Source organism: Culex quinquefasciatus, chromosome 2 (genome assembly GCF_015732765.1).
Source record: "Culex quinquefasciatus strain JHB chromosome 2, VPISU_Cqui_1.0_pri_paternal, whole genome shotgun sequence".
Lineage (NCBI taxonomy): Eukaryota > Metazoa > Arthropoda > Insecta > Diptera > Culicidae > Culex > Culex quinquefasciatus.
Window position 1 is genome coordinate 199,077,796 of NC_051862.1, and position 21,949 is coordinate 199,099,744.

General features: G+C 42.0%; 1 protein-coding gene across 1 annotated transcript; it reads left to right on the top strand.

Annotated features, from left to right (window-relative positions):
• Window positions 1-13,653: 13,653 nt before the first annotated feature.
• LOC119766469 lies at window positions 13,654-19,931 on the top strand. Its single transcript, XM_038251027.1, has 5 exons — window positions 13,654-18,988; window positions 19,214-19,339; window positions 19,390-19,669; window positions 19,728-19,800; window positions 19,869-19,931. The coding sequence occupies exons 1-5, from the start codon at window positions 13,654-13,656 to the stop codon at window positions 19,929-19,931; spliced, it is 5,877 nt and encodes a 1,958-aa protein (XP_038106955.1).
• The last annotated feature ends 2,018 nt before the right edge of the window (window positions 19,932-21,949 follow it).

Sequence of the window (21,949 nt, forward strand, 5' to 3'; positions counted from 1 at the left end):
ATGGTCTCCGCCACCACCACCAGCAATGGCCCATAAAAATCTCATACAACCCCCTTCTCCCACCCATCCAGCGCAGCCAGCAGGGGAGTCGAATGAATATTTCATAAATCGTTCATTTTCCCAGCACTTTTCACTCCACTTCCTCAAACTCCCCCCTCAAGTAGACCGTCGTCATCATCGTCGACTTCGTGGTGGGTGTGTGTGTGTGTGTGTCTTTATATGTGTGGGATGCCGCCGTAATTGGGATCTAGAACCAGAACCCAGCTTCCGGGAGGAGGTCTAGAATGGGTGGCCTTCGTGGTGTAGCCTCCGGAGAGCGTTCGGTGGGTGCACCCGAGAAGGTTGAGGCGGCAAATTTATTTTATTTAAAAAAGACGTCAATTTTTTTTTACAAATATTAAGTGTCCAAAATTTGATTTTTTTCATATTTGTTTAAATTACAAATGAAAGTAAAATCTTTGAATTAACAAAAAGATTTAAAATAATAAAAAATAGATTTTCTTTTAATAGTTGGCAATTATGAGAACATGTTCTAAAAAAAAAAAAAAAAAAAATGAGTGTAGTAAACAACACATTTTTAATTTGCATTTAAGACACAGTTCATGTAAATGGTGCTATGAGATGCTTGAAAAAAATAATAAGTTATATTTTCTGTATTCAAGCAAGTACTCAGAAATCAACCTATCTTGGAATTATTTTTTTATATTTTTCTATTTTCCTTAAACTTTTAAGAGGTTTTTCTTATGACCAAAAAAGCTATTTTGAACCATTGGTTCGTCTGTTCAAGTTTAAACACAAATATGACAGCTGGCTAAATACAAATAAAAGATTTTTAGAATCTATATCTTGAGAACGGTTTTTTGACTTTGACTTTGACTTTGGTGTCTTCAGCCACCAAATTGAAGTTAAAAGTAAGGAGAATTTAAGAAAAAAATAGGTACATAAAAATATCTCAATTTTGTTTCGCATTAGAGCCCCAACATGTAATTAGAAAAAATAACTTTTTTGTTAAAAAAATATTTGTTCATGTCAAGTTTAAAAAAGAAAAAATACTTCATTTTTAATGCATTTCGGATTTGAAACCGAAAAAAAATGGTGAAGTGCGTTGTTTTCGAGATAATCTACTCAACTTAATTTTGATCAAAAATTGCAATGTTGTTTTTTTTGTTCGAAAAGTTCTATATTTTTAGAAACAGAACAACTATAGCTTTTGGATACCTCAACTTTCAAAAGCCGATGTCTCAGTCAAATCTCAGTAATTAACTGTTCATATTTTTAATGTCAATGAGAAATTTGATGATTTTTCCAAAAAAATATCATGTAAATTCAAGAATTAACTTCTGAAAAGTAATAAATATTAGGTTTTTAAATATTGAAAATCGAATCAATAGTTGTGGAGATATCGGCATTTGAAAATTGAAATATTCAAAGTTTGACAAATTTATATTTAAAAATGCTAAAGTTAAAAAAATATTGCTGAGCTTTGTGTAAGGTTCATCTAAATGTGTCTATTTTTGCCGACGACACACAATTCATCAGAAATTTTCTTCTCTAGATACAGATTCTAGAAAATTTTGAAACTATTTTTAGACAGTTGAAAAAATGTATTTTTTTTCATGACCAGAATTCATAAAAAACTTATTCCTTGTTGTTTTTTCAAAAGCCAAAATCGTGAATTTACCAATTTTGATTACATGAACTTTAGACAAAATCGATTCAATTTTTTTTTTTAGAAATTCAATAATTTTATGTGATGTCTGGATTGCTTAATTTTATCATTCATATTTGGAGCTTTATAAGTAATTTTTGATAGTATTTTTTTTCTTTTTTTAATTATGAAATTCTGTTTGATTTGATCCTGGATTTTGCTTTAAAATGTATAAATTTTATTTATAATTATTTTTTTATTTTGATAAATATTTTTTTTATCAAATAGTTTACAACAGTGCTCATAATCAAGTTAGATGCTTAAATAATTGAATCAAATTTTAAATGAATTGAATTTTGCCAAAAAGTAACAAAATCTTATCGACAGACAGCAATATTGTTAATTGGTAGAAGTTACATAAATGAGGGTGATTGTTTTAATTAGTGCCATTTCGAAAAAAACGTTTTATTTTTAAATTTGATGAAAATTTTCTTTAATTAGCCGAATTAGTTTTTTTTTTATAAAAAATCCATCTCTTTGATTGATTTGAACATAAATTACGTTTTCGTCACACTCTAATTGGAGAATAGTTTTCACAAAGATTATCACAAATAAATTTTCGGGTTAAAAATAGCTTTAAATTTTTATATTTTTTTGTATTAGTCCGTTAAGATTGGTAAGAAATTTCTCTTATTTGAGTTTGACATTTAGGTCAAGCAGGTTTCCCATACTGATAAGTTACATATTTATGCGTGTAATATTACATACAATTTCGTAAAAATAATACTGATTTTGTAATAAACCCAGGCCATTTACACGATTTTGGATTGCTATTTTTTTGCAGTGATACTATTTGAATTGCATGACAAGAGCTATAATAAAACAATGATTTTGCTATTTCCATAAATTCAGGTGAACACATACATTCGAAAGCAGAAAACGTTAAACTCTCCTCCTTTCTCTCCACCAAGAACCACACCAAGACGGGGGAAAATATTATTTTATCAAATAATTAATCTGTATGTTTTTCCGAGATTTTTATTGCTTTCCACGATTGTTCCTCGTGATAACGACTGATTTGCTGTATATGTGAGTCTCCACCAGTTTTCCCCCTTTAACATCCCCCTTCGAAAGGATGAGTCCTCGCTCCTCTTCCGTTTCTCATATTTATTCGGTGCAAATGGGGAAACAGAACGAATGTTTATATTTACACTCGACACATACTCATTTTCCCACCCACGCGCGTGGTTTTCATTTATTAGATCTTGGAGCATTTTCCCGTATTCTGGTTTGGAAAGGGGGTGATAACAGATGGGACATGTTCGCCAAAAATGCGGAGTGAAGGGAAATTTCATTTTCCAAAATGTGTGCAACTGAATCGTGTTGACAAGATTAACGATATTTGTGGCAATAAACGTTTCATTTTAATTTTAATTAAAGAAGTATTTACTTTGAGATCTTTCGGAATTGTTTTTAGATAATCTTAAAATCGTCAAATATCCTCAAGCTAAGAAATGTCCAAACCTTTCAGAATTGGTCAACAACTAATTGGGCAGCAATCTCTGACCATTTTCTCGATTACAACTTTTCTTACAGCAAGAAAATGTTCTACCCCAAGTTGTACGACCTGTACCACCGGAGTGGTGCACATCTGCCGCAATGGCCAAGAAGTTCCTAATTATTTCCTAGCCTCGGGGCAACTCTTTGCCTACTTTTGGGCCATGGCCTACTTGGATGGCACCTACACGATGATGTCACAAGAGACAAGTACGCCTCCTCCTCTCTGTTTGGCCAGGGATGTAGGTACTTGAGGGAGATAATCAACACGGAGTTGGCTTACTGCGATGATGATGCGGCCGGCAAACAGCTTTGGATTGGCGCTGGGGGGAGAAAAAAGAAATCCAAGTGCACAGGTGCTTTGCTCGTACAGATTTGGACATGATTTGAGCCAAGAGGTGCGTTTAGGTGCGTCATTAGGAAGTACAATTTTGGGGATGTTTGTTCTTGGAATCGGTCCAACATGGCGATTTAACGATAAGACTTTTTTTTCGCAGATGTTCTGAGAGTTGTTCAGTGATTTTCGTTGCTCAAGTTTGGCTATTGTCAGGGTAACAGTGGTACGCTTAATTGGCAAACTTCCAAGAAGGTATGAGATTAAACTAGACAATAAGATTGTGGTTAAGATATCGCCAGTGATTATTATTTGATTCACAGATAAGTTGTACGTTGCCCTAATGTTTTTAATAGGAACTGATTAGATGATCAAAAATACTCAGTGTGTTCTCTGCTTTTTTTTTTCATTTTTGAACATTTTCATGAGAAAACCGCGTTTTTCAATTTTTAAAACATTAATATTAAATAGAATTCCGTAGAGAATTGCTCTTAAGTGGATTGTTCGGTCTATATTTTTTTTGGTTCGCTACCAATCGGCAAGGATGATATTTATTCCAAAACCAGAGCCATATTTAAACATGTTTGATTAAAATCCCGCTGGATTGACAAGAAATTAGTATATGCTAGTTATTATCGTGCTGTAAATGTTGACTTTCCCGAATTTTAAAATCCTTCCCCCCTTCCTCCAGCTGGCAAAACTCATTTCCACAAGCAACCCCCAAAGAAAATCCCTGCAAATCGTTTACTCCCTGGACGCCACTTGGCTTAGCACAACCCAGCTTGACGACAACGACGACGTGATAATGTTCACGATAATAAGCCGGCTTTGCCTCGGAAAAAGACTAAGCACTCCACGAAGCTGCGTGAAATCGTTCGAACAAATTTGCCCTCATCCGGAGACTCACACTCTGGAGACAGCTTTTCCGCGCCACGCGACCCACCGAAAGCCGACGAAATCATTAAGATTACTTCGGCGCCATTTTTCGTCATTAGCATGTTTATAACACGATATGAAATTTATTTCGGAGGGGATAAAAAAAACAACCTACCCTCTCTGCCCTGCTCTATCGAAGTTTGGAAATTTTTCCTTCGGGATCGGAAGCCCTTGCTCGAAATTGGCTTTGACACGTTCCACTTTTGTGGTTTTTGGGGGATTTGCTGAGGGAAAATCAGAAAAAACCGCGAAAATAATGGCCGATTTGAAGGGAAAATGTAGTGAATGAAGCTGGAGATAAAGAGTGGCAAAGAAGAAGGAGAAGAAGGAAGAAAAGTGTCCTTAAGGGCCCTGGGCTTGACTGGTGACGGCTGGTTCTTGGCGGGTTCGGTGTTGGGTATAAAAATTAAATCTTATGGTTATTCGCCACACTTTGATAAGAGGGACATAAAATTTTATTTAGTTTGTTAAGCATTTTGTAATGGAAATTTATGACGAGCGGTGGCATGGGACGGAATTTACGAGAATCACGGGGAAACGATAAAGATTGGAGAAGGTTGAGGAGAAAGTGTCTTTAAATTATCGATTCAGCAGTTTTTTTTGCTTAATATGAGATCAAATATATTGTTTTAACAGATTTGTTGTTTTTTTTTTTTGTTAAAACGAAGTTGACTGTTAAGCTGTCGGCCACTATTTCTAGTATCAACCACTAGTGTCTTGATTATATATCTACAAGGACGTTTTGTTTGGATACACTACTTTAAAAGGACGTTTTTATCACAAAAGTTCATAAGATATGTTCTGCAAAACAAAAAAAAAGGAAATGTAACTTCTTTAGGATAAAACGTCAATCTCAAATGAAACAAGTAGTTTGTTTTGCAACCGTTAGTTTGTATAATATCTAAGTATTGTCGATTTATTATTTATCAAAAAAAAAAAAAACAAAAAAAAAATTTACAGTACTGTACATCAGAATTTCACAAAAGTTAAAAAACATTAAACTATCCAAAACATGTTAATTTGTATTATTAACGCAGAAAAATCTAAAGTTTTTATTAAAATTTTTTAGTTTTTTGAAAAAAAAAGTGTTTTTGCCCCTTATTTTTCGGGCCGATTTCTATGGGGGCAGGCGCGATATTAATTTAAAAATTATTTGAAACGGTCCTAAATTGTTATGTAAAAATAAAATTGTTAAAAATACTATCTTTTTGGTTTTTTTTGTCTCCACTTCGTTGTCCTTCGTGACTGTTTTTTTATTCGTGAATTCTAATGGAAATTTTGTACCAATTTTTGATCGGATTTAAAACGTAGATTCAAATAAAAATCTATCACAATTTTGTTAAGCTCAAAGTCAAACACCAATATGTTTTGTTAGACGTTAGATAAGTACACCTTAATTGTTAAAAACTAAAATTATGTTATGACGCTTAATTTTATGTTTTGTTTTATTTTTTTATGGTTGAGTGACTATCACAAAAAAATACTTCAACAGATCTGTTGCAGTGTGAAATTTACCATGGGAGATTCTAAATTTGGTGTTACCTAGAATAAGGCCGTTGCAAATATTTTTCAAAGTTTATGTCGCCTCCCCCCCCTTCAAAGTTGGCCTGAATAATCAGGGACCAAAAAAATTTTTTTTTCGAAAAACTTCAAAATTTTAATGAAAATTAAAGTTTAATTAACTGAAAACCAGTTAAAATGCATTTTCCTGCGTTTATAATCATATTTAGCATGTTTAAACTCCTTTGAAAACATTTTAAATTTTCATGAAATACCAATGTACAGTCCAACTAATTTTTTTTTGGGAAAAAAAAATTCCATCAATACCTCTATTTTTTCAAAACTAATGATTGGAAAGCAACTGTACGCATGTAAAATGCATTTTAAAACACCTTTTTCATCCAAATGTTGAAACCTAGGCTTGTTATTTCAATTTTTATATTTTTTTACTTTTTTGCCCCCCCTCGACTTCAAAAAATATTTGCAACGGCCTAACTTATTTTTTTCTATTCTTCAAATTCTAATATGCTGAAATTTTGCTCAAAATGCTTTGTACAACTTTTTACAGTGCTATCTATCATTTGACAAACAGTGGCAAGAAGAAAAAATGGAATAATGAATTTTGCTAACCGCGTATCTGGCAAATGGCTTTCAAATTGAAAATTTCGAAGAGAATTATAAGAAAATGGTTCAGATCCTCAAAATCTTTATAAAAATGTAAAATGGGTTTAGATTCTTGCAAAACCAACCCTCCAACTTTGAATTTTAGAATATACATCAATTGAGGAAATTGTATCCTCTACCTCCTATTTTTTTTGCATTTTGCGAAAAAAATGCAATTTGATTATCAAATTTGTGCAACATCAAATTCGAATTCTGTGACTCCATTTAGTCAAATTTGAATGGTGTAAGCCTGTAAAATTATTAAATGCATTTTTTAAATATTTCATCATCGCCATTTTGCCCGCCATCTTGGATTTACAAATTCTAAATCTTATTAGAGTAGTTTAAGGGTCATACTAAAGCTCAACAATCTAGAATAAGACAACGAATTTTTTTTCGTGGTTCGATCATCCGGAGTGAAATTTTGCCAAGATCTTCGGATAATAAAGTCTGGACTGTATATTGTTCCATTTATTTTTGCGACAGTCTTTAGCAGCTAAAGTAGTTTCTTCAAATTCTCAACTCTCTATTTCCCAGATATTTTTCTCTTTCCTGTTTTTCTGTGAGGAAGGAAAAACAAACTAACTCCATCAAACTTTCCCAAACCCCATTTCCAGTCCGTTAGCGTCGCTCGACTGTATCGTGACCGGGGCACATGTGCCACAAAGTTTACATCCACAATGGGGCCAACAAACCTGCTGCGCTCTCTCTGCCCAAAATGCCTTCAGGAAAACATCACTCTTTGTCTTGTTCTCCCGAAGAAGTACCCTCGGCCGGATATGAGCTAGAACTGGGCCCGGAGGCCGTTGTCAACATTGCCCAAATTCTTCCCGGAGTTTCCTGGCCGCCGAAGAACAAAGCCGGAAAATCTTCGTCAACACAGAACGTTTCGGGCCAAAGTTGTCACGAACCCACCCTTTTGCCCCACACAAGAATGTCGTAAAAGTTCACAACTTCCACGGCTGTGGAGTAACCATTTTTATGTCTGTGCAGATTTGTGCCGAAATAGTTTCCCAAAACCGACAAATTTCTCGGCGTCCAGCAATCCTTTGTTTCTCCCCTCGAAGCCTCGAAGAACCAATCAAATCCGATGGACGTAATTTCGAATCCCGGTGGATTTTCCCCCCACCACCTTCTTGTTTTCCTTCGGTTATTGCTTTGTTTGTTTGCACCGGGATTTTGTGCGGATTTCGTGGAAGGGATTTAGTGAGATTTTCTGTCTTTTCTGCACAATTTCGTCTAATGTTCACTTTTCGTTAGAGGAGTGTGGGAAAACTGGCCAAAACTTGGTCCCCGGTAAAAGGGTGCGGAGAACAACTTTGGCCGGGATGGAGTGTCTCGAGGGAGAAAAACTTTATCTTGCGGCAAATTATGGGCACTGCTGACTGGTTGGAGAAAATTACGTGAGGCTTTACGTGTGTGCGGATAGTTGTCAACAAACATGTTTATATTGGTTTCGCGTTAGTGTTCTATAAACTTTTTTTTGGCTTCAGGGTATTACAGTTTTTTTAGTTTTTAGTTTCATTGAATTTATATGCTAAATAGCCTATTACAGATTTAAAGAAATTTACTTTTATATGATTTAGGACATTTAAAAATAAAAGACGTACACGGAAAAAATCACGATTTTTTAGATTGACTTTTTGTCACTAGAAGTTGAATTTCCGAAATACTAGTTTGGGTTATTTTTCAAAAAGCATCTTTGAATGAGAATGCAAAATCTGGAACTAGAAACATTAGTTTTGAAAATAATGTGTTTTTTAGAGCAAATTTGAAATATTGTCAAGCATAGTTGATGCAAAGTCAAATTTGCAATCGAAAATGACTTTACATATTTTTTTGATAAAATGTACTCTTTTTCAAGTTGTTTGAGGGTGAAATTTTTCGAAAAATGTTCATTTTCTAGAAATTTAAAACTTATTCATGAAAAAAAGCAAAACATAAAAAAAAATTGTAAATCTTAGGAACTTTTTAAGTTTCCTTCATCGAACTGCTAGACACAACAGTGAAAATTTGGTGAAATATTTGCTTTTCTCATTGTTATCTAATTAGTTTTCATTTTTCAATTCGCGATGTTTCGGAAACTTTTGGTTTGATTTTTATTAGCAGAAAATGTTTTATATGTGAAATTGACTGCCCTTTCCATTAAAATCAAATTTGTAATTTGAAAATCAAGTTTTAAAAAGTCCAGAATAAGTGTTTTATCTACAAAAATGAAAAGTTTTCTTAATTGTGCACTGTTTTCTAAATATGGCCTCTCAAAGTTAAATTCACATTTATTTATTTTTTCAAATACTGTCCACTAACTTGTCCTGAAAAAAATGTTTTGGAATAATTCAGAAAATTTCCTTAAATGTTAAATGTCATTGGAGATTGGACCTCTGGTTGCTGAAATACAGCGGATAAAAGAAAAACACAGAAAATTGATGTTTTAATTTTTCTAATGTCAATATCTCAGTAACAATCCAATTTTCAATGTTAAAAATGAAACTAACTTAATCCACCTATGTGGTTGGAGCCTTCCTCACTCATTACCGACAATGGCTGTACACAAATTTCATCTATTTTTTAGATCCGGAATAAAAAAGTACATCAATATCACTTAAGTGGCCATATCTCGAGACAGGGTTGCCAGATCTTCAATGTTTTAGACTCGTTGGAAAGGTCTTTCGATAACCTAACCAACGATGGGTCGGATGGTGGATCCGGACATAGTTTACATACATTTAAGTGAGATCCGGCTTCCAAAAAGTACATCAATATCACTTAAGTGGCCATATCTCGAGACAGGGTTGCCAGATCTTCAATGTTTTAGGCTCGTTGGAAAGGTCTTTTGATAACCTAACCAACGATGGGTTGGATGGTGGATCCGGACATAGTTTACATACATTTAAGTGAGATCCGGCTTCCAAAAACTACATCAATATCACTTAAGTGGCCATATCTCGAGTCAGGGTTGCCAGATCTTCAATGTTTTAGGCTCGTTAGAAAGATCTTTTGATAACCTAACCAACGATGGATCGGATGGTGGATCCGGACAGAGTTTACATACATTTAAGTGAGATCCGGCTTCCAAAAAGTACATCAATATCACTTAAGTGGCCATATCTCGAGACAGGGTTGCCAGATCTTCAATGTTTTAGACTCGTTGGAAAGGTCTTTTGATAACCTAACCAACGATGGGTCGGATGGTGGATCCGGACATAGTTTACATACATTTAAGTGAGATCCGGCTTCCAAAAAGTACATCAATATCACTTAAGTGGCCATATCTCGAGACAGGGTTGCCAGATCTTCAATGTTTTAGGCTCGTTAGAAAGATTTTTTGATAACCTAACCAACGATGGGTCGGATGGTGGATCCGGACATAGTTTACATACATTTAAGTGAGATCCGGCTTCCAAAAAGTACATCAATATCACTTAAGGGGCCAAATCTCGAGTCAGGGTTGCCAGATCTTCAATGTTTTAGGCTCGTTAGAAAGGTCTTTTGATAACCTAATCAACGATGGGTCGGATGGTGGATCCGGACATAGTTTACATACATTTAAGTGAGATCCGGCTTCCAAAAACTACATCAATATCACTTAAGTGGCCATATCTCGAGTCAGGGTTGCCAGATCTTCAATGTTTTAGGCTCGTTAGAAAGATCTTTTGATAACCTAACCAACGATGGATCGGATGGTGGATCCGGACAGAGTTTACATACATTTAAGTGAGATCCGGCTTCCAAAAAGTACATCAATATCACTTAAGTGGCCATATCTCGAGACAGGGTTACCAGATCTTCAATGTTTTAGACTCGTTGGAAAGGTCTTTTGATAACCTAACCAACGATGGGTCGGATGGTGGATCCGGACATAGTTTACATACATTTAAGTGAGATCCGGCTTCCAAAAAGTACATCAATATCACTTAAGTGACCATATCTCGAGACAGGGTTGCCAGATCTTCAATGTTTTAGGCTCGTTAGAAAGATTTTTTGATAACCTAACCAACGATGGGTCGGATGGTGGATCCGGACAGAGTTTACATACATTTAAGTGAGATCCGGCTTCCAAAAAGTACATCAATATCACTTAAGTGGCCATATCTCGAGACAGGGTTTAGACTCGTTGGAAAGGTCTTTTGATAACCTAACCAACGATGGGTCGGATGGTGGATCCGGACATAGTTTACATACATTTAAGTGAGATCCGGCTTCCAAAAAGTACATCAATATCACTTAAGTGGCCATATCTCGAGACAGGGTTGCCAGATCTTCAATGTTTTAGACTCGTTGGAAAGGTCTTTTGATAACCTAACCAACGATGGGTCGGATGGTGGATCCGGACATAGTTTACATACATTTAAGTGAGATCCGGCTTCCAAAAAGTACATCAATATCACTTAAGTGGCCATATCTCGAGACAGGGTTGCCAGATCTTTAATGTTTTAGGCTCGTTGGAAAGATCTTTTGATAACCTAACCAACGATGGGTCGGATGGTGGATCCGGACAGAGTTTACATACATTTAAGTGAGATCCGGCTTCCAAAAAGTACATCAATATCACTTAAGTGGCCATATCTCGAGACAGGATTGCCAGATCTTCAATGTTTTAGGCTCGTTGGAAAGGTCTTTTGATAACCTAACCAACGATGGGTCGGATGGTGGATCCGGACATAGTTTACATACATTTAAGTGAGATCCGGCTTCCAAAAAGTACATCAATATCACTTAAGTGGCCATATCTCGAGACAGGGTTGCCAGATCTTCAATGTTTTAGACTCGTTGGAAAGGTCTTTCGATAACCTAACCAACGATGGGTCGGATGGTGGATCCGGACATAGTTTACATACATTTAAGTGAGATCCGGCTTCCAAAAAGTACATCAATATCACTTAAGTGGCCATATCTCGAGACAGGGTTGCCAGATCTTTAATGTTTTAGGCTCGTTGGAAAGATCTTTTGATAACCTAACCAACGATGGGTCGGATGGTGGATCCGGACAGGGTTTACATACATTTAAGTGAGATCCGGCTTCCAAAAAGTACATCAATATCACTTAAGTGGCCATATCTCGAGACAGGGTTGCCAGATCTTCAATGTTTTAGGCTCGTTGGAAAGGTCTTTTGATAACCTTATCAACGATGGGTCGGATGGTGGATCCGGACATAGTTCACATACATTTAAGTGAGATCCGGCTTCCAAAAAGTACATCAATATCACTTAAGTGGCCATATCTCGAGACAGGGTTGCCAGATCTTCAATGTTTTAGGCTCGTTGGAAAGGTCTTTTGATAACCTAATCAACGATGGGTCGGATGGTGGATCCGGACATAGTTCACATACATTTAAGTGAGATCCGGCTTCCAAAAAGTACATCAATATCACTTAAGTGGCCATATCTCGAGACAGGGTTGCCAGATCTTCAATGTTTTGGACTCGTTGGAAAGGTCTTTCGATAACCTAACCAACGATGGGTCGGATGGTGGATCCGGACATAGTTTACATACATTTAAGTGAGATCCGGCTTCCAAAAAGTACATCAATATCACTTAAGGGGCCATATCTCGAGTCAGGGTTGCCAGATCTTCAATGTTTTAGGCTCGTTAGAAAGGTCTTTTGATAAACTAACCAACGATGGGTTGGATGGTGGATCCGGACAGAGTTTACATACATTTAAGTGAGATCCGGATATATGTGAAAACACATTTTTATACATAACTTTTGAACTACTTATCGAAACTTCAATCTGTATAAAACTCGATCTATGGGACCCTAAACCAAGTCGAATGCAACAGGTTCGGGTCAAATCGGTTCAGCCAGTGCCGAGAAACATGAGCTAGTTTGTTGGTCACATACATACATACACACACATACACACACACATACACACAGACATTTGTTCAGTTTTCAATTCTGAGTCGATATGTATACATGAAGGTGGGTCTACGACGTTTTTATAAAAAAATCATTTTTAGAGCAGGATTATAGCCTTACCTCAGTGAGGAAGGCAAAACATTTGAGCAATTCTCTACAAAACCGGCCGTGTAAAGAATTGGGTAAGGAAGGCTCATGATGTACTGTGGTACGCGCGGTTGGTGCTACCCCGCGCGGTACTAAACCATATTTGTTATGGTGGCAGTTCTGAAGCCGCTCTTTCTCTCGCATTATTTATGTCTCTCTGCGGTCCCACTATCAATATTAACCCTCTCAGCTAACTGCGATCGGTGGCGCGAAATGCACCGATGCGCCATGTATGTTCCATGTAGTTTAGAGTAATTATCGTCAGATCCCAATAAACGTCCGTTGGAAGAAGTTCGGTCTGTTTGCGAGTGGCAAATAAAAGTTTGCGTTTTAAGTAGCCCGCCGTGTTTGATTTCCTCCGGAACTCTCCAGAGTGATCCGGCCCCATCCGGTTCTGTACATTTTGGTCCTTCGAACCGGATCACTCGACCGGTGGACCAGTTCCGGAGAAATTGTGCAGTGCAGCAGTGTTGGCCATTGCTGTGCGGAGGTGAACGACTGCGACGAGTTCAACGACCGCTGGCTGGAGGTCAACGACCCAGAGTTGACCGTTGACGAGCTGCAGTTGGCGCTGAAGAAGGTGCTGTTGGATTTGGAGGATTCGGCGGCGGTTGCAGTTCGGCGGTTGGTGTTGTTGCTGCTACGGTTGCTGTTGCAGTTGGAGTCGACTTTGGGCGGACGGACTTACGAGCTTCGGACGGATTTGCTGAACAAAGGGAAGTAGAAGTGGTCTGTGGCTTGGAGCTGATGCATGCGCTGCCAGCCATTGCAATTTGAATTGATTTTCTTTTATTGAGCTGTGGTGATCCACAATTAAACTGGTTTGAACTGAAGTTGATGCGATTTTTATTGAGCTTGGGTTCTTGAGTGTGGTGAAATTCTCCCTGTGATTGACGGTTCTGGGGTCCCTGGCTTAGTGGGTTGGTCTTGTTCTCTGTCATCTGTCTTCGAGAGGTCGCGCGCGTCGGGTTTTCAGGTGTCAATTGTGGTCCAAGAAGTGCATCGCGATGACTACGTTGCGGGAGTACCAGATGCAGGAGAGGCAGCTTCGTAGTACGCTGGAGATGACGAAGAAGTTCGTTGATGGCTTCAAGGATGGCGAAGACGAGGCTCAGATCGACGTGCGGCTGAACATGCTGGATGATGCGTTGGCGAAGTTCTACGTCGTGCGGCGCAAGATCGACGTCCTCACTGATGTTTTCGGGGTTGATGCTGCTGGAAAGGAGAAAACACCAGATGTAGAGGAGCACACTAAGGCGATATGGGAGTTCGAGAACTTGTACTGTGAGTTGAAGGCGAAGTTGCTGGCAAAGCGCAAGGAGGAAGCACCCACGCAAGCGGCACCTGCTCAGGCGAAATCGACTGTTTCGCGCGTGAAGCTGCCCGAAATCAAGCTGCCGTCGTTTGGAGGAAACATCACCGAGTGGATTACTTTTCGGGATTCCTTCAAGTCGCTGATCCATAATAGTGAAAACCTTTCAGATTTCGATAAGTTTACTTATCTTCAGTCTTCACTGTTTGGAGAAGCGCTTGCTGAGATCAGCACAGTGCGCGTGTCGGACACAAACTACCAGGTGGCGTGGGGCGTACTGGAGAATCGCTACGGGAACATGAAGCTGATCCTGAAGAGCCATCTCGACGCCATCTTTGCTGTTGAGCCCGTACGAGACGAGTGCTTTGAAGCGTTGAACCATCTGCTGAGCGTGGTGGACAAGAACCTGCAGATGATCAACAAGCTCGGGGTGAAGACTGAGGATTGGTCCATCCTGCTCGCTCACGTTGTCACTAGCAAGCTGGACGCCGCAACATTGCGCCACTGGGAGGAACACAACAAGAAGTCCAAGGAGTTCGTGAAGTACGAGACGCTGCTGGAGTTTCTGCGGGAACAGTGCGGAGTGCTGCAGACGATCGATTCCATGAAGAAAGCTACGAGGAACGAGCGTCGCCCGCCGAAGTACGCGTCAAGTCACGCTGCGTCTGCTGAGCCAAGCGGATGCTTTTTTTGCAACGGACCTCAGCACAACGTGTTCCAGTGTTTTGCGGTCAAGAAGATGAGCTGTGCAGAGCGTGTCGCGGTTGCCAGGAGGAATATGCTGTGTTTCAACTGTTTGCAGCCTGGTCACGTCGTGGAAAAGTGTACGCGAGGATTCTGTTCGATGTGCAAGCGGAAACATCACACGCTGCTTCACGAGAACTTTGGCCAAAGGTCGAACGCTGCCGCTGCAGGCCCGAACGCGTCGCGACCTCACTCAGGGAACACACCATCCACACACTACCCACAACAGAAGACACAAAGCCAAACCCGTCACACACCCACTCAATCTACACAAAACCCTACACAGACACCAGTCTCGCAAAGCTCACAACCACAAAGCTCACAGCTCGCCACAGACCACACAGCAGCGTGCAACCTGTCGTCGTCCCTTGTTCCAAGTCGTACGGAGGAGGTTCGAGAAGTGTTGCTGTCCACGGCTGTTGTACGGATTTGCGATTCGCGAGGTCACACCCTGTTCGCTCGAGCACTGCTTGACAGTGGCTCCCAGCGAAACCTGATGACCAAGGAGTTCGCGCGCAAGCTGAAATGCAAGCCGCAGTCCGACTACCTGCGGGTGAAAGGAATCGGCGTTGCAGAATCCACTTCCACCTTTGCGGTAACCGCTACTGTTTGCGCTCGTTCTTCGACGATTTCGGAGTTCGCAGCATCGATGAGGTTCCATGTTTTGGCGAAGGTCACGGCGAATCTGCCGTTCAACAACATCGATGCCGAGCAGCTAAGCATTCCAGAGGACGTGAAGCTGGCGGATCCGCACTTCTACCGTCCTGGACCTGTGGACATGATCATTGGAGCAGAGCATTACTATGATCTGTTGTCCGATGGTAAGATGAAGCTTGGAGAAGCAAACCCGACGATCCAGAACACCGAGCTCGGCTGGGTGGTGTCTGGCGTTGTCAACGGAGTAGCGGCGAAGCTACCACGAGTCGTAGCGAACCAGAACTCAGCAGAAGCAGAAGCGTTGGCGGAGATTAACGATTTGCTGGCCAAGTTCTGGGAGTTGGAGTCGTGCCAGACGCCGAGTACACATTCGCTCGAGGAGAGCGCCTGCGAGGACCTGTTCAGGGCGAACACCGTGCGCGACGAGACCGGTCGGTTCGTCGTCAGACTGCCGAAGAAGCAGACGATCCTGCAGAGTCTAGGCGAGTCGAGGTCGATTGCGATGAAGCGGTTCTACGGGCTGGAAAGGCGACTCACCGCTAATCCAGAACTGATGAAGCAGTATTCTGACTTCATTCACGAGTACCTGGAGATGAGACACATGGAGGAGGTGAAAGAAGACACGGAGGAGAAGCAAGCGTATTATTTACCTCACCATGCTGTGCTGAGACCAGACAGTACGACCACCAAACTGAGAGTAGTCTTCGACGCCTCATGTGCTACTTCGTCTGGGGTCTCGCTGAACGATGCTTTGATGGTAGGACCGGTGGTCCAGGATGATTTGCTGACCATCATTCTTCGCTTTCGTTTGCGGAAGATCGCCGTCGTGGCAGACGTCGCAAAAATGTACCGCATGGTGAACGTTCACCCAGATGACCAGGATCTGCAGCGGATTTTGTGGAGGGACTCGCCGAGCGAGCCTGTGCGCACCTTCAAGCTCACCACGGTGACGTACGGAACGGCGTCGGCGCCCTACCTGGCCACGAAATGCTTGCGCACGGTCGGAGAAGAGGTGGAAACCACACATCCGCTGGCGGCGAAGACCATCAAGCATGACTTTTATGTCGACGATATGCTCTCGGGAGCCGACTCGATCGAGGAAGCGCAGAAGCTGGTTGGAGATACCAGCGAGCGGCTGATGGCGGCCGGGTTCCTGCTCAGGAAGTGGCGAAGCAGCGACAACGCCGTGCTGGAAGCCATCCCCGAGGAGCTGCGAGACGAAGGAGGTGCGAAAGAGTTGGACTCGTCGACTGCCGCTGTGAAGACGCTGGGTCTGTTGTGGGACTCGAGCAGCGATGAGTTCAAGTTCAAAACGCCGACGTGGAATGCCGCTACGGTGTTCACGAAGCAGACGGTGCTGTCAGACACAGCACGCATTTTCGATCCCGTTGGACTGGTCGGACCAGTTGTTGTGATCGCCAAGATCTTCCTCCAGAAGCTGTGGAAGAAAGGAATCGATTGGAAAGAGCCGTTGCCAGAAAATCTTGTGCAGATTTGGGAGGAGTTTCGACGAAACATGATGAGCTTCGACAACATTACTGTGCCACGTTGGGTTGGCTTCAGTCTGCAATGTGTCAAGCTTGAGCTGCACGGATTTTGCGATGCGTCGCTTGAGGCGTACGGAGCGTGTTTTTACACGCGCAGCACCTGGAGCAACGGCGGCGTGTCGGTCAACCTGCTGACGTCAAAGACTAAGGTGGCGCCGATGACCGACTTGAAGCGGCGAACCAAGGAGGAGACGATCCCGCGACTGGAGTGCTCGTCAGGACTGCTGATGTGCCACTTGCTGCAGAAGATACGCCCTCTGTTTCCGGTCGACATCGAGATCCATCTGTGGACGGATTCAATGGTCGTAATGAGTTGGCTGGCGTCCGCACCATCTCGCTGGAATCCATTTGTGGCAAACCGTGTGTCGGAGATGCAGCACCTGAGCAAAGGTTGTGTCTGGCACCACGTACCCGGTGTGGAAAACCCGGCGGATCTGCTCTCGCGAGGCATGATCCCAGCAATGCTCGCGTACGCATCGCTGTGGTGGATTGGACCCACATGGCTGTGCCTAAGTCCAGACAAGTGGCCGCAGACGAGAAACCCCACGCAGGAAGAGTTGGAAGCTGCACTGCTGGAGCAGAGAGCGTCGTACGCTTGCACTGTCCAGATTCTTCAGCCGGAGCAGCTGTTCACGCGCTATTCGTCGTTGTTTGCGCTTATTCGAGTCACCGCACTCTGCCGCAGATTCGCTCACAACGCTCGACCTGCCAACCGTGAGTGCCGAAAGACCGGGTACATCACGCACGCCGAGCACGAAGCGGCACTGCTGGAGCTGGTGAAGCTGGCGCAGAAGGAATGTTTCCCGCATGAGCTCGCAGATCTGGAAAAGAAGGGAGAAGTTAACGAGACTTCGAACTTGAACGCGCTCAATCCTAGGCTCGTGGAGGGCGTAATACTGGTTGGCGGCCGGCTACGAAACGCTGCAGTTTCAGCTGGGAGGAAGCATCCGATGATTTTGGACAACCACCATCCGCTAACTAAGCTGATTCTACAGCACTACCACCACAAGTACTTCCACGCTGGACTTCAGCTGCTGATTTCTAGTGTGCGTGAGCGGTTCTGGCCGCTGAGCGTTCGGCGCGCAGCGAGGCAAGTAATCTTCGAGTGTGTGCCATGCTTCCGAAACAAGCCCAAGGTGCAAGATCAGCTCATGGCCGATCTACCCCAAGAACGCGTAAATCCAGCTCCACCGTTCCTGAAAACGGGTGTGGATTACTGCGGACCGTTTCAGCTGTCGTACCCCGGTCGGAAGGCGAGACCTGTCCGATGCTTTGTAGCTGTGTTCGTGTGCTTGGTCACGAAGGCAGTACATCTCGAGGTTGTGACCGACCTCACCACACAAGCATTCCTGGCGGCGCTGAAGCGATTCACCGCGCGGCGAGGAAAGCCGCAGCTGATCATGTGCGACAACGCGAAGACGTTCGTAGGAGCGAAGAGGGAACTGGACGACCTGGCGAAGCTGTTCTGCGATCAACAGTTCCACGAAGCGGTGGTGAGAGACGCGGGTTCAAGCATCGAGTTCAAATTCATTCCGCCAAGATCACCGAACTTCGGTGGATTGTGGGAAGCAGCAGTGAAGTCGTTCAAGACGCACTTCAAGAAGACGATTGGACTGCGAGTGCTGCAGCATGACGAGTTCGTGACTGTGTTGGTGCAGATTGAAGCATGCCTGAACTCTCGCCCCCTGACACCCCTCAGCAGTGACCCTAACGACCTAGAAGTCCTCACCCCTGGTCACTTTCTGGTCCAAAGACCACTTGCAGCGGTGGCAGAACCAGACCTGGCGGAAGTCCCAGAGAACAGGCTGTCAGCGTGGCAGAGAACTCAGGACTTTGTACAGCAGATCTGGCGGAAGTGGTCGACGCAGTACCTGTCGGACCTCCACAACCGAACGCGATGGACGAGACAGCGCAACAACCTGTCCTGCGGAATGATGGTGCTGCTGAAAGAGGAGAACCTGCCGCCACAGATGTGGCACCTAGGTCGAGTGACCGACATCCGCACTGGGAGCGATGGCAACGTGCGCGTTGCGGTCGTCAGAACGAAGGACGGAGTCTACGAGAGAGGAATCTCCAAGATCTGCATCCTTCCCATAGCAGACAACTTCCCAAACACACAAACAGAGAATTAAACATTCTCCATCGAGGTGCTTTACGCGCCTGCGGGGGTGCAGATGTGCACTCCCGCACACCAGTTAAGTTTATGTATTGTAATTCTTGAGCAAAAAGTAATCCTATTTCTTTTCTGCCAGCGTTGATGCCCATGTTCCCCTGCACCTGTTTCGCTGTTGTCCCACTCGCTCTAAGGTCCGTATCTCTCCAACAAACCGTCAATCAAGGGTCCCATCACCAACCGCATCTACCCGCTGGACGCATTCCAGAAGATTGGTCTAGTCGCACTAGACTCGGCGCGAGCGCGCCCGGAGACCGGTGGTCTCCCACGCAAAGTCAAACAGTAACGCTCTTCTGTTTTATACCGCCAGAAAACTCGCAAAATTCGTGCCCATGGGGGCACGCGCAAAGTCACGATCAACTCAGCAACCGAAAAACCTGCAGTAATTCGGCTGCTGGAGTCACCCTGCACCGGTCGTCGTACAGCTTGGCCAGCTTTCCCGACGATCAACGCAGTCGAAGCATCGCACAAGTCCACGCACACACACCGTACGTCGCACGTACGCCGCTCATCCACCCACACTGTCCGCGCCAGGGCAGTAGCATCGGTGCCGGAGGCACCCGCGGAGGCCACGGTGGCCTCCGCTCCAGGCGAGTCTTATTTTCCCCCTGATTTACTCGTAAAAAAGCCGTCTATGTTCGTTCACAGAGTTGCATCCGTCGTCGAGGACGACCATCCGAGGATCGAGAACGAAACTTGCCGCCGTCTGAGACGTCCCACGGCAAGCCGCAGCCCTAAAATGCAGCGAGAAATTAACGACGCACCTAAAAAACTGACCTGAAATCGAAGAATTCCATCAGCAGCGATCAGCAGCAGCAGAAACACCACGAGCAGCAGCAGCAGAACGGCTAGGTCATCAGCTGATCGGCGAACAATGAGGATGCACCTATTGTGCCGAAGAAAAATGCATCGCGATCGAAAGCGAAAGTGATAATTTTTCCTTGTTGCTCCATGTATGTTTGTTTACATTTAGTTTTGTAAGTAGTTGTGAGGTGTGTTAGATGTTAGGTGTAGTATTAGTGTCATGGTCATACAGTTAGGTTTTGAAAGGTCTTTCAAGGCGGCCGGGATGTAAAGAATTGGGTAAGGAAGGCTCATGATGTACTGTGGTACGCGCGGTTGGTGCTACCCCGCGCGGTACTAAACCATATTTGTTATGGTGGCAGTTCTGAAGCCGCTCTTTCTCTCGCATTATTTATGTCTCTCTGCGGTCCCACTATCAATATTAACCCTCTCAGCTAACTGCGATCGGTGGCGCGAAATGCACCGATGCGCCATGTATGTTCCATGTAGTTTAGAGTAATTATCGTCAGATCCCAATAAACGTCCGTTGGAAGAAGTTCGGTCTGTTTGCGAGTGGCAAATAAAAGTTTGCGTTTTAAGTAGCCCGCCGTGTTTGATTTCCTCCGGAACTCTCCAGAGTGATCCGGCCCCATCCGGTTCTGTACAGGCCGATTTCGACCATTTTTATTTTTTGTATTTTTTGATTTGGCTCAAACTTTGTGGGGGTCTTCCCTATGACCAAAGAAGCCATTTTGCATCATTAGTTTGTCCATATAAATTTCCATACAAATTTGGCAGCTGTTCATACAAAAATGGTACGTAAATATTCGAAAATCTGTAACTTTTGAAGGAATTTTTTGATCAATTTGGTGTCTTCGGCAAAGTTGTAGGTATTGTTAAGGACTATTTAGAAAAAAATAGATACACGGAAAAAAAAATTTCCCGATTTTTTTATTAACTTTTTTTTCACAAAAACTCAAATTCCCAAAATACGTATTTTTTGATTTTCGAGATTTTTTGATATGTTTTAGAGGACAAAAATCCGCAACTTTTGAGCTATAGAGAAGCATGGTCAAAAAATCTGCCGCCGAGTTATGATTTTTTGAAAAACTGGTGATTTTTGGGAAAATTCGAAATTTCATACAAAAAAAATTTTTGACCTCATTTTTTTATGCAAAATTGAATTTGCAATCGAAAATTACTTTACAGATTTTTTGATAACGGGCCCCGTTTTTAAGATATAGCCACCGAAAGTTTGATTTCAGCGAAATATTTGCATTTTTTCGATTTTTAAAAATAGTGACCATGAGTGACCATCTCTAAAAATATTTTTTTTGAAAAGTTCAGAAAATTTGCTATAAAATTGTCTAAGGGACATCGAAGATTGGACCTCTGGTTGTTGAGATACAGCGGCTTAAAGAAAAAGAAACACGAAAATTGAAGTTTTCTAAGTCTCACCCAAACAGCTCACGATTTTCTAATGACGATATCTCAGCAACTAATGGTTCAATTTTCAATGTTAATACATGAAACATTCGTGAAATTTTCCGATCTTTTCGAAAAAAATATTTTGAGAAAAATTAAATCAAGACTAACATTTTAAAAGGGCCAAACATTGAATATTATGCCCATTTGAAATGTTAGTCTTGATTTAAAAATTTTCAAAATATTTTTTTCGAAAAGATCGGACAATTTTACGAATGTTTCATGTATTAACATCCATGTCCAAAATTCATTTTTGCGTTACGTTATAAAATAACGCTCCCCATGGCTTAAAACTTGCGGAGTTTTGTCCCCTAATACATACCCGAGCATGGGTAAACAACGAGGTGTAACAAATGTGTTACAATACCTTTCTCTGATATCAATACCAAGTTTTGGTATTTCTGAACCCTTTTAAATTTGCCTTAAGGATCATGCAAGAGAAAAATTTGGTATCATACCAATTAATGGTATTGTTTTGATATTGAAAAATCTACGCTAAAATGATTTCTCTAAGCGAATGCTTTTATTGAGAACCGAATATTTTATATTTGATTTTTCAAATTATTGATATATTTTGGTATTACAGTGAATTATATTTTTTG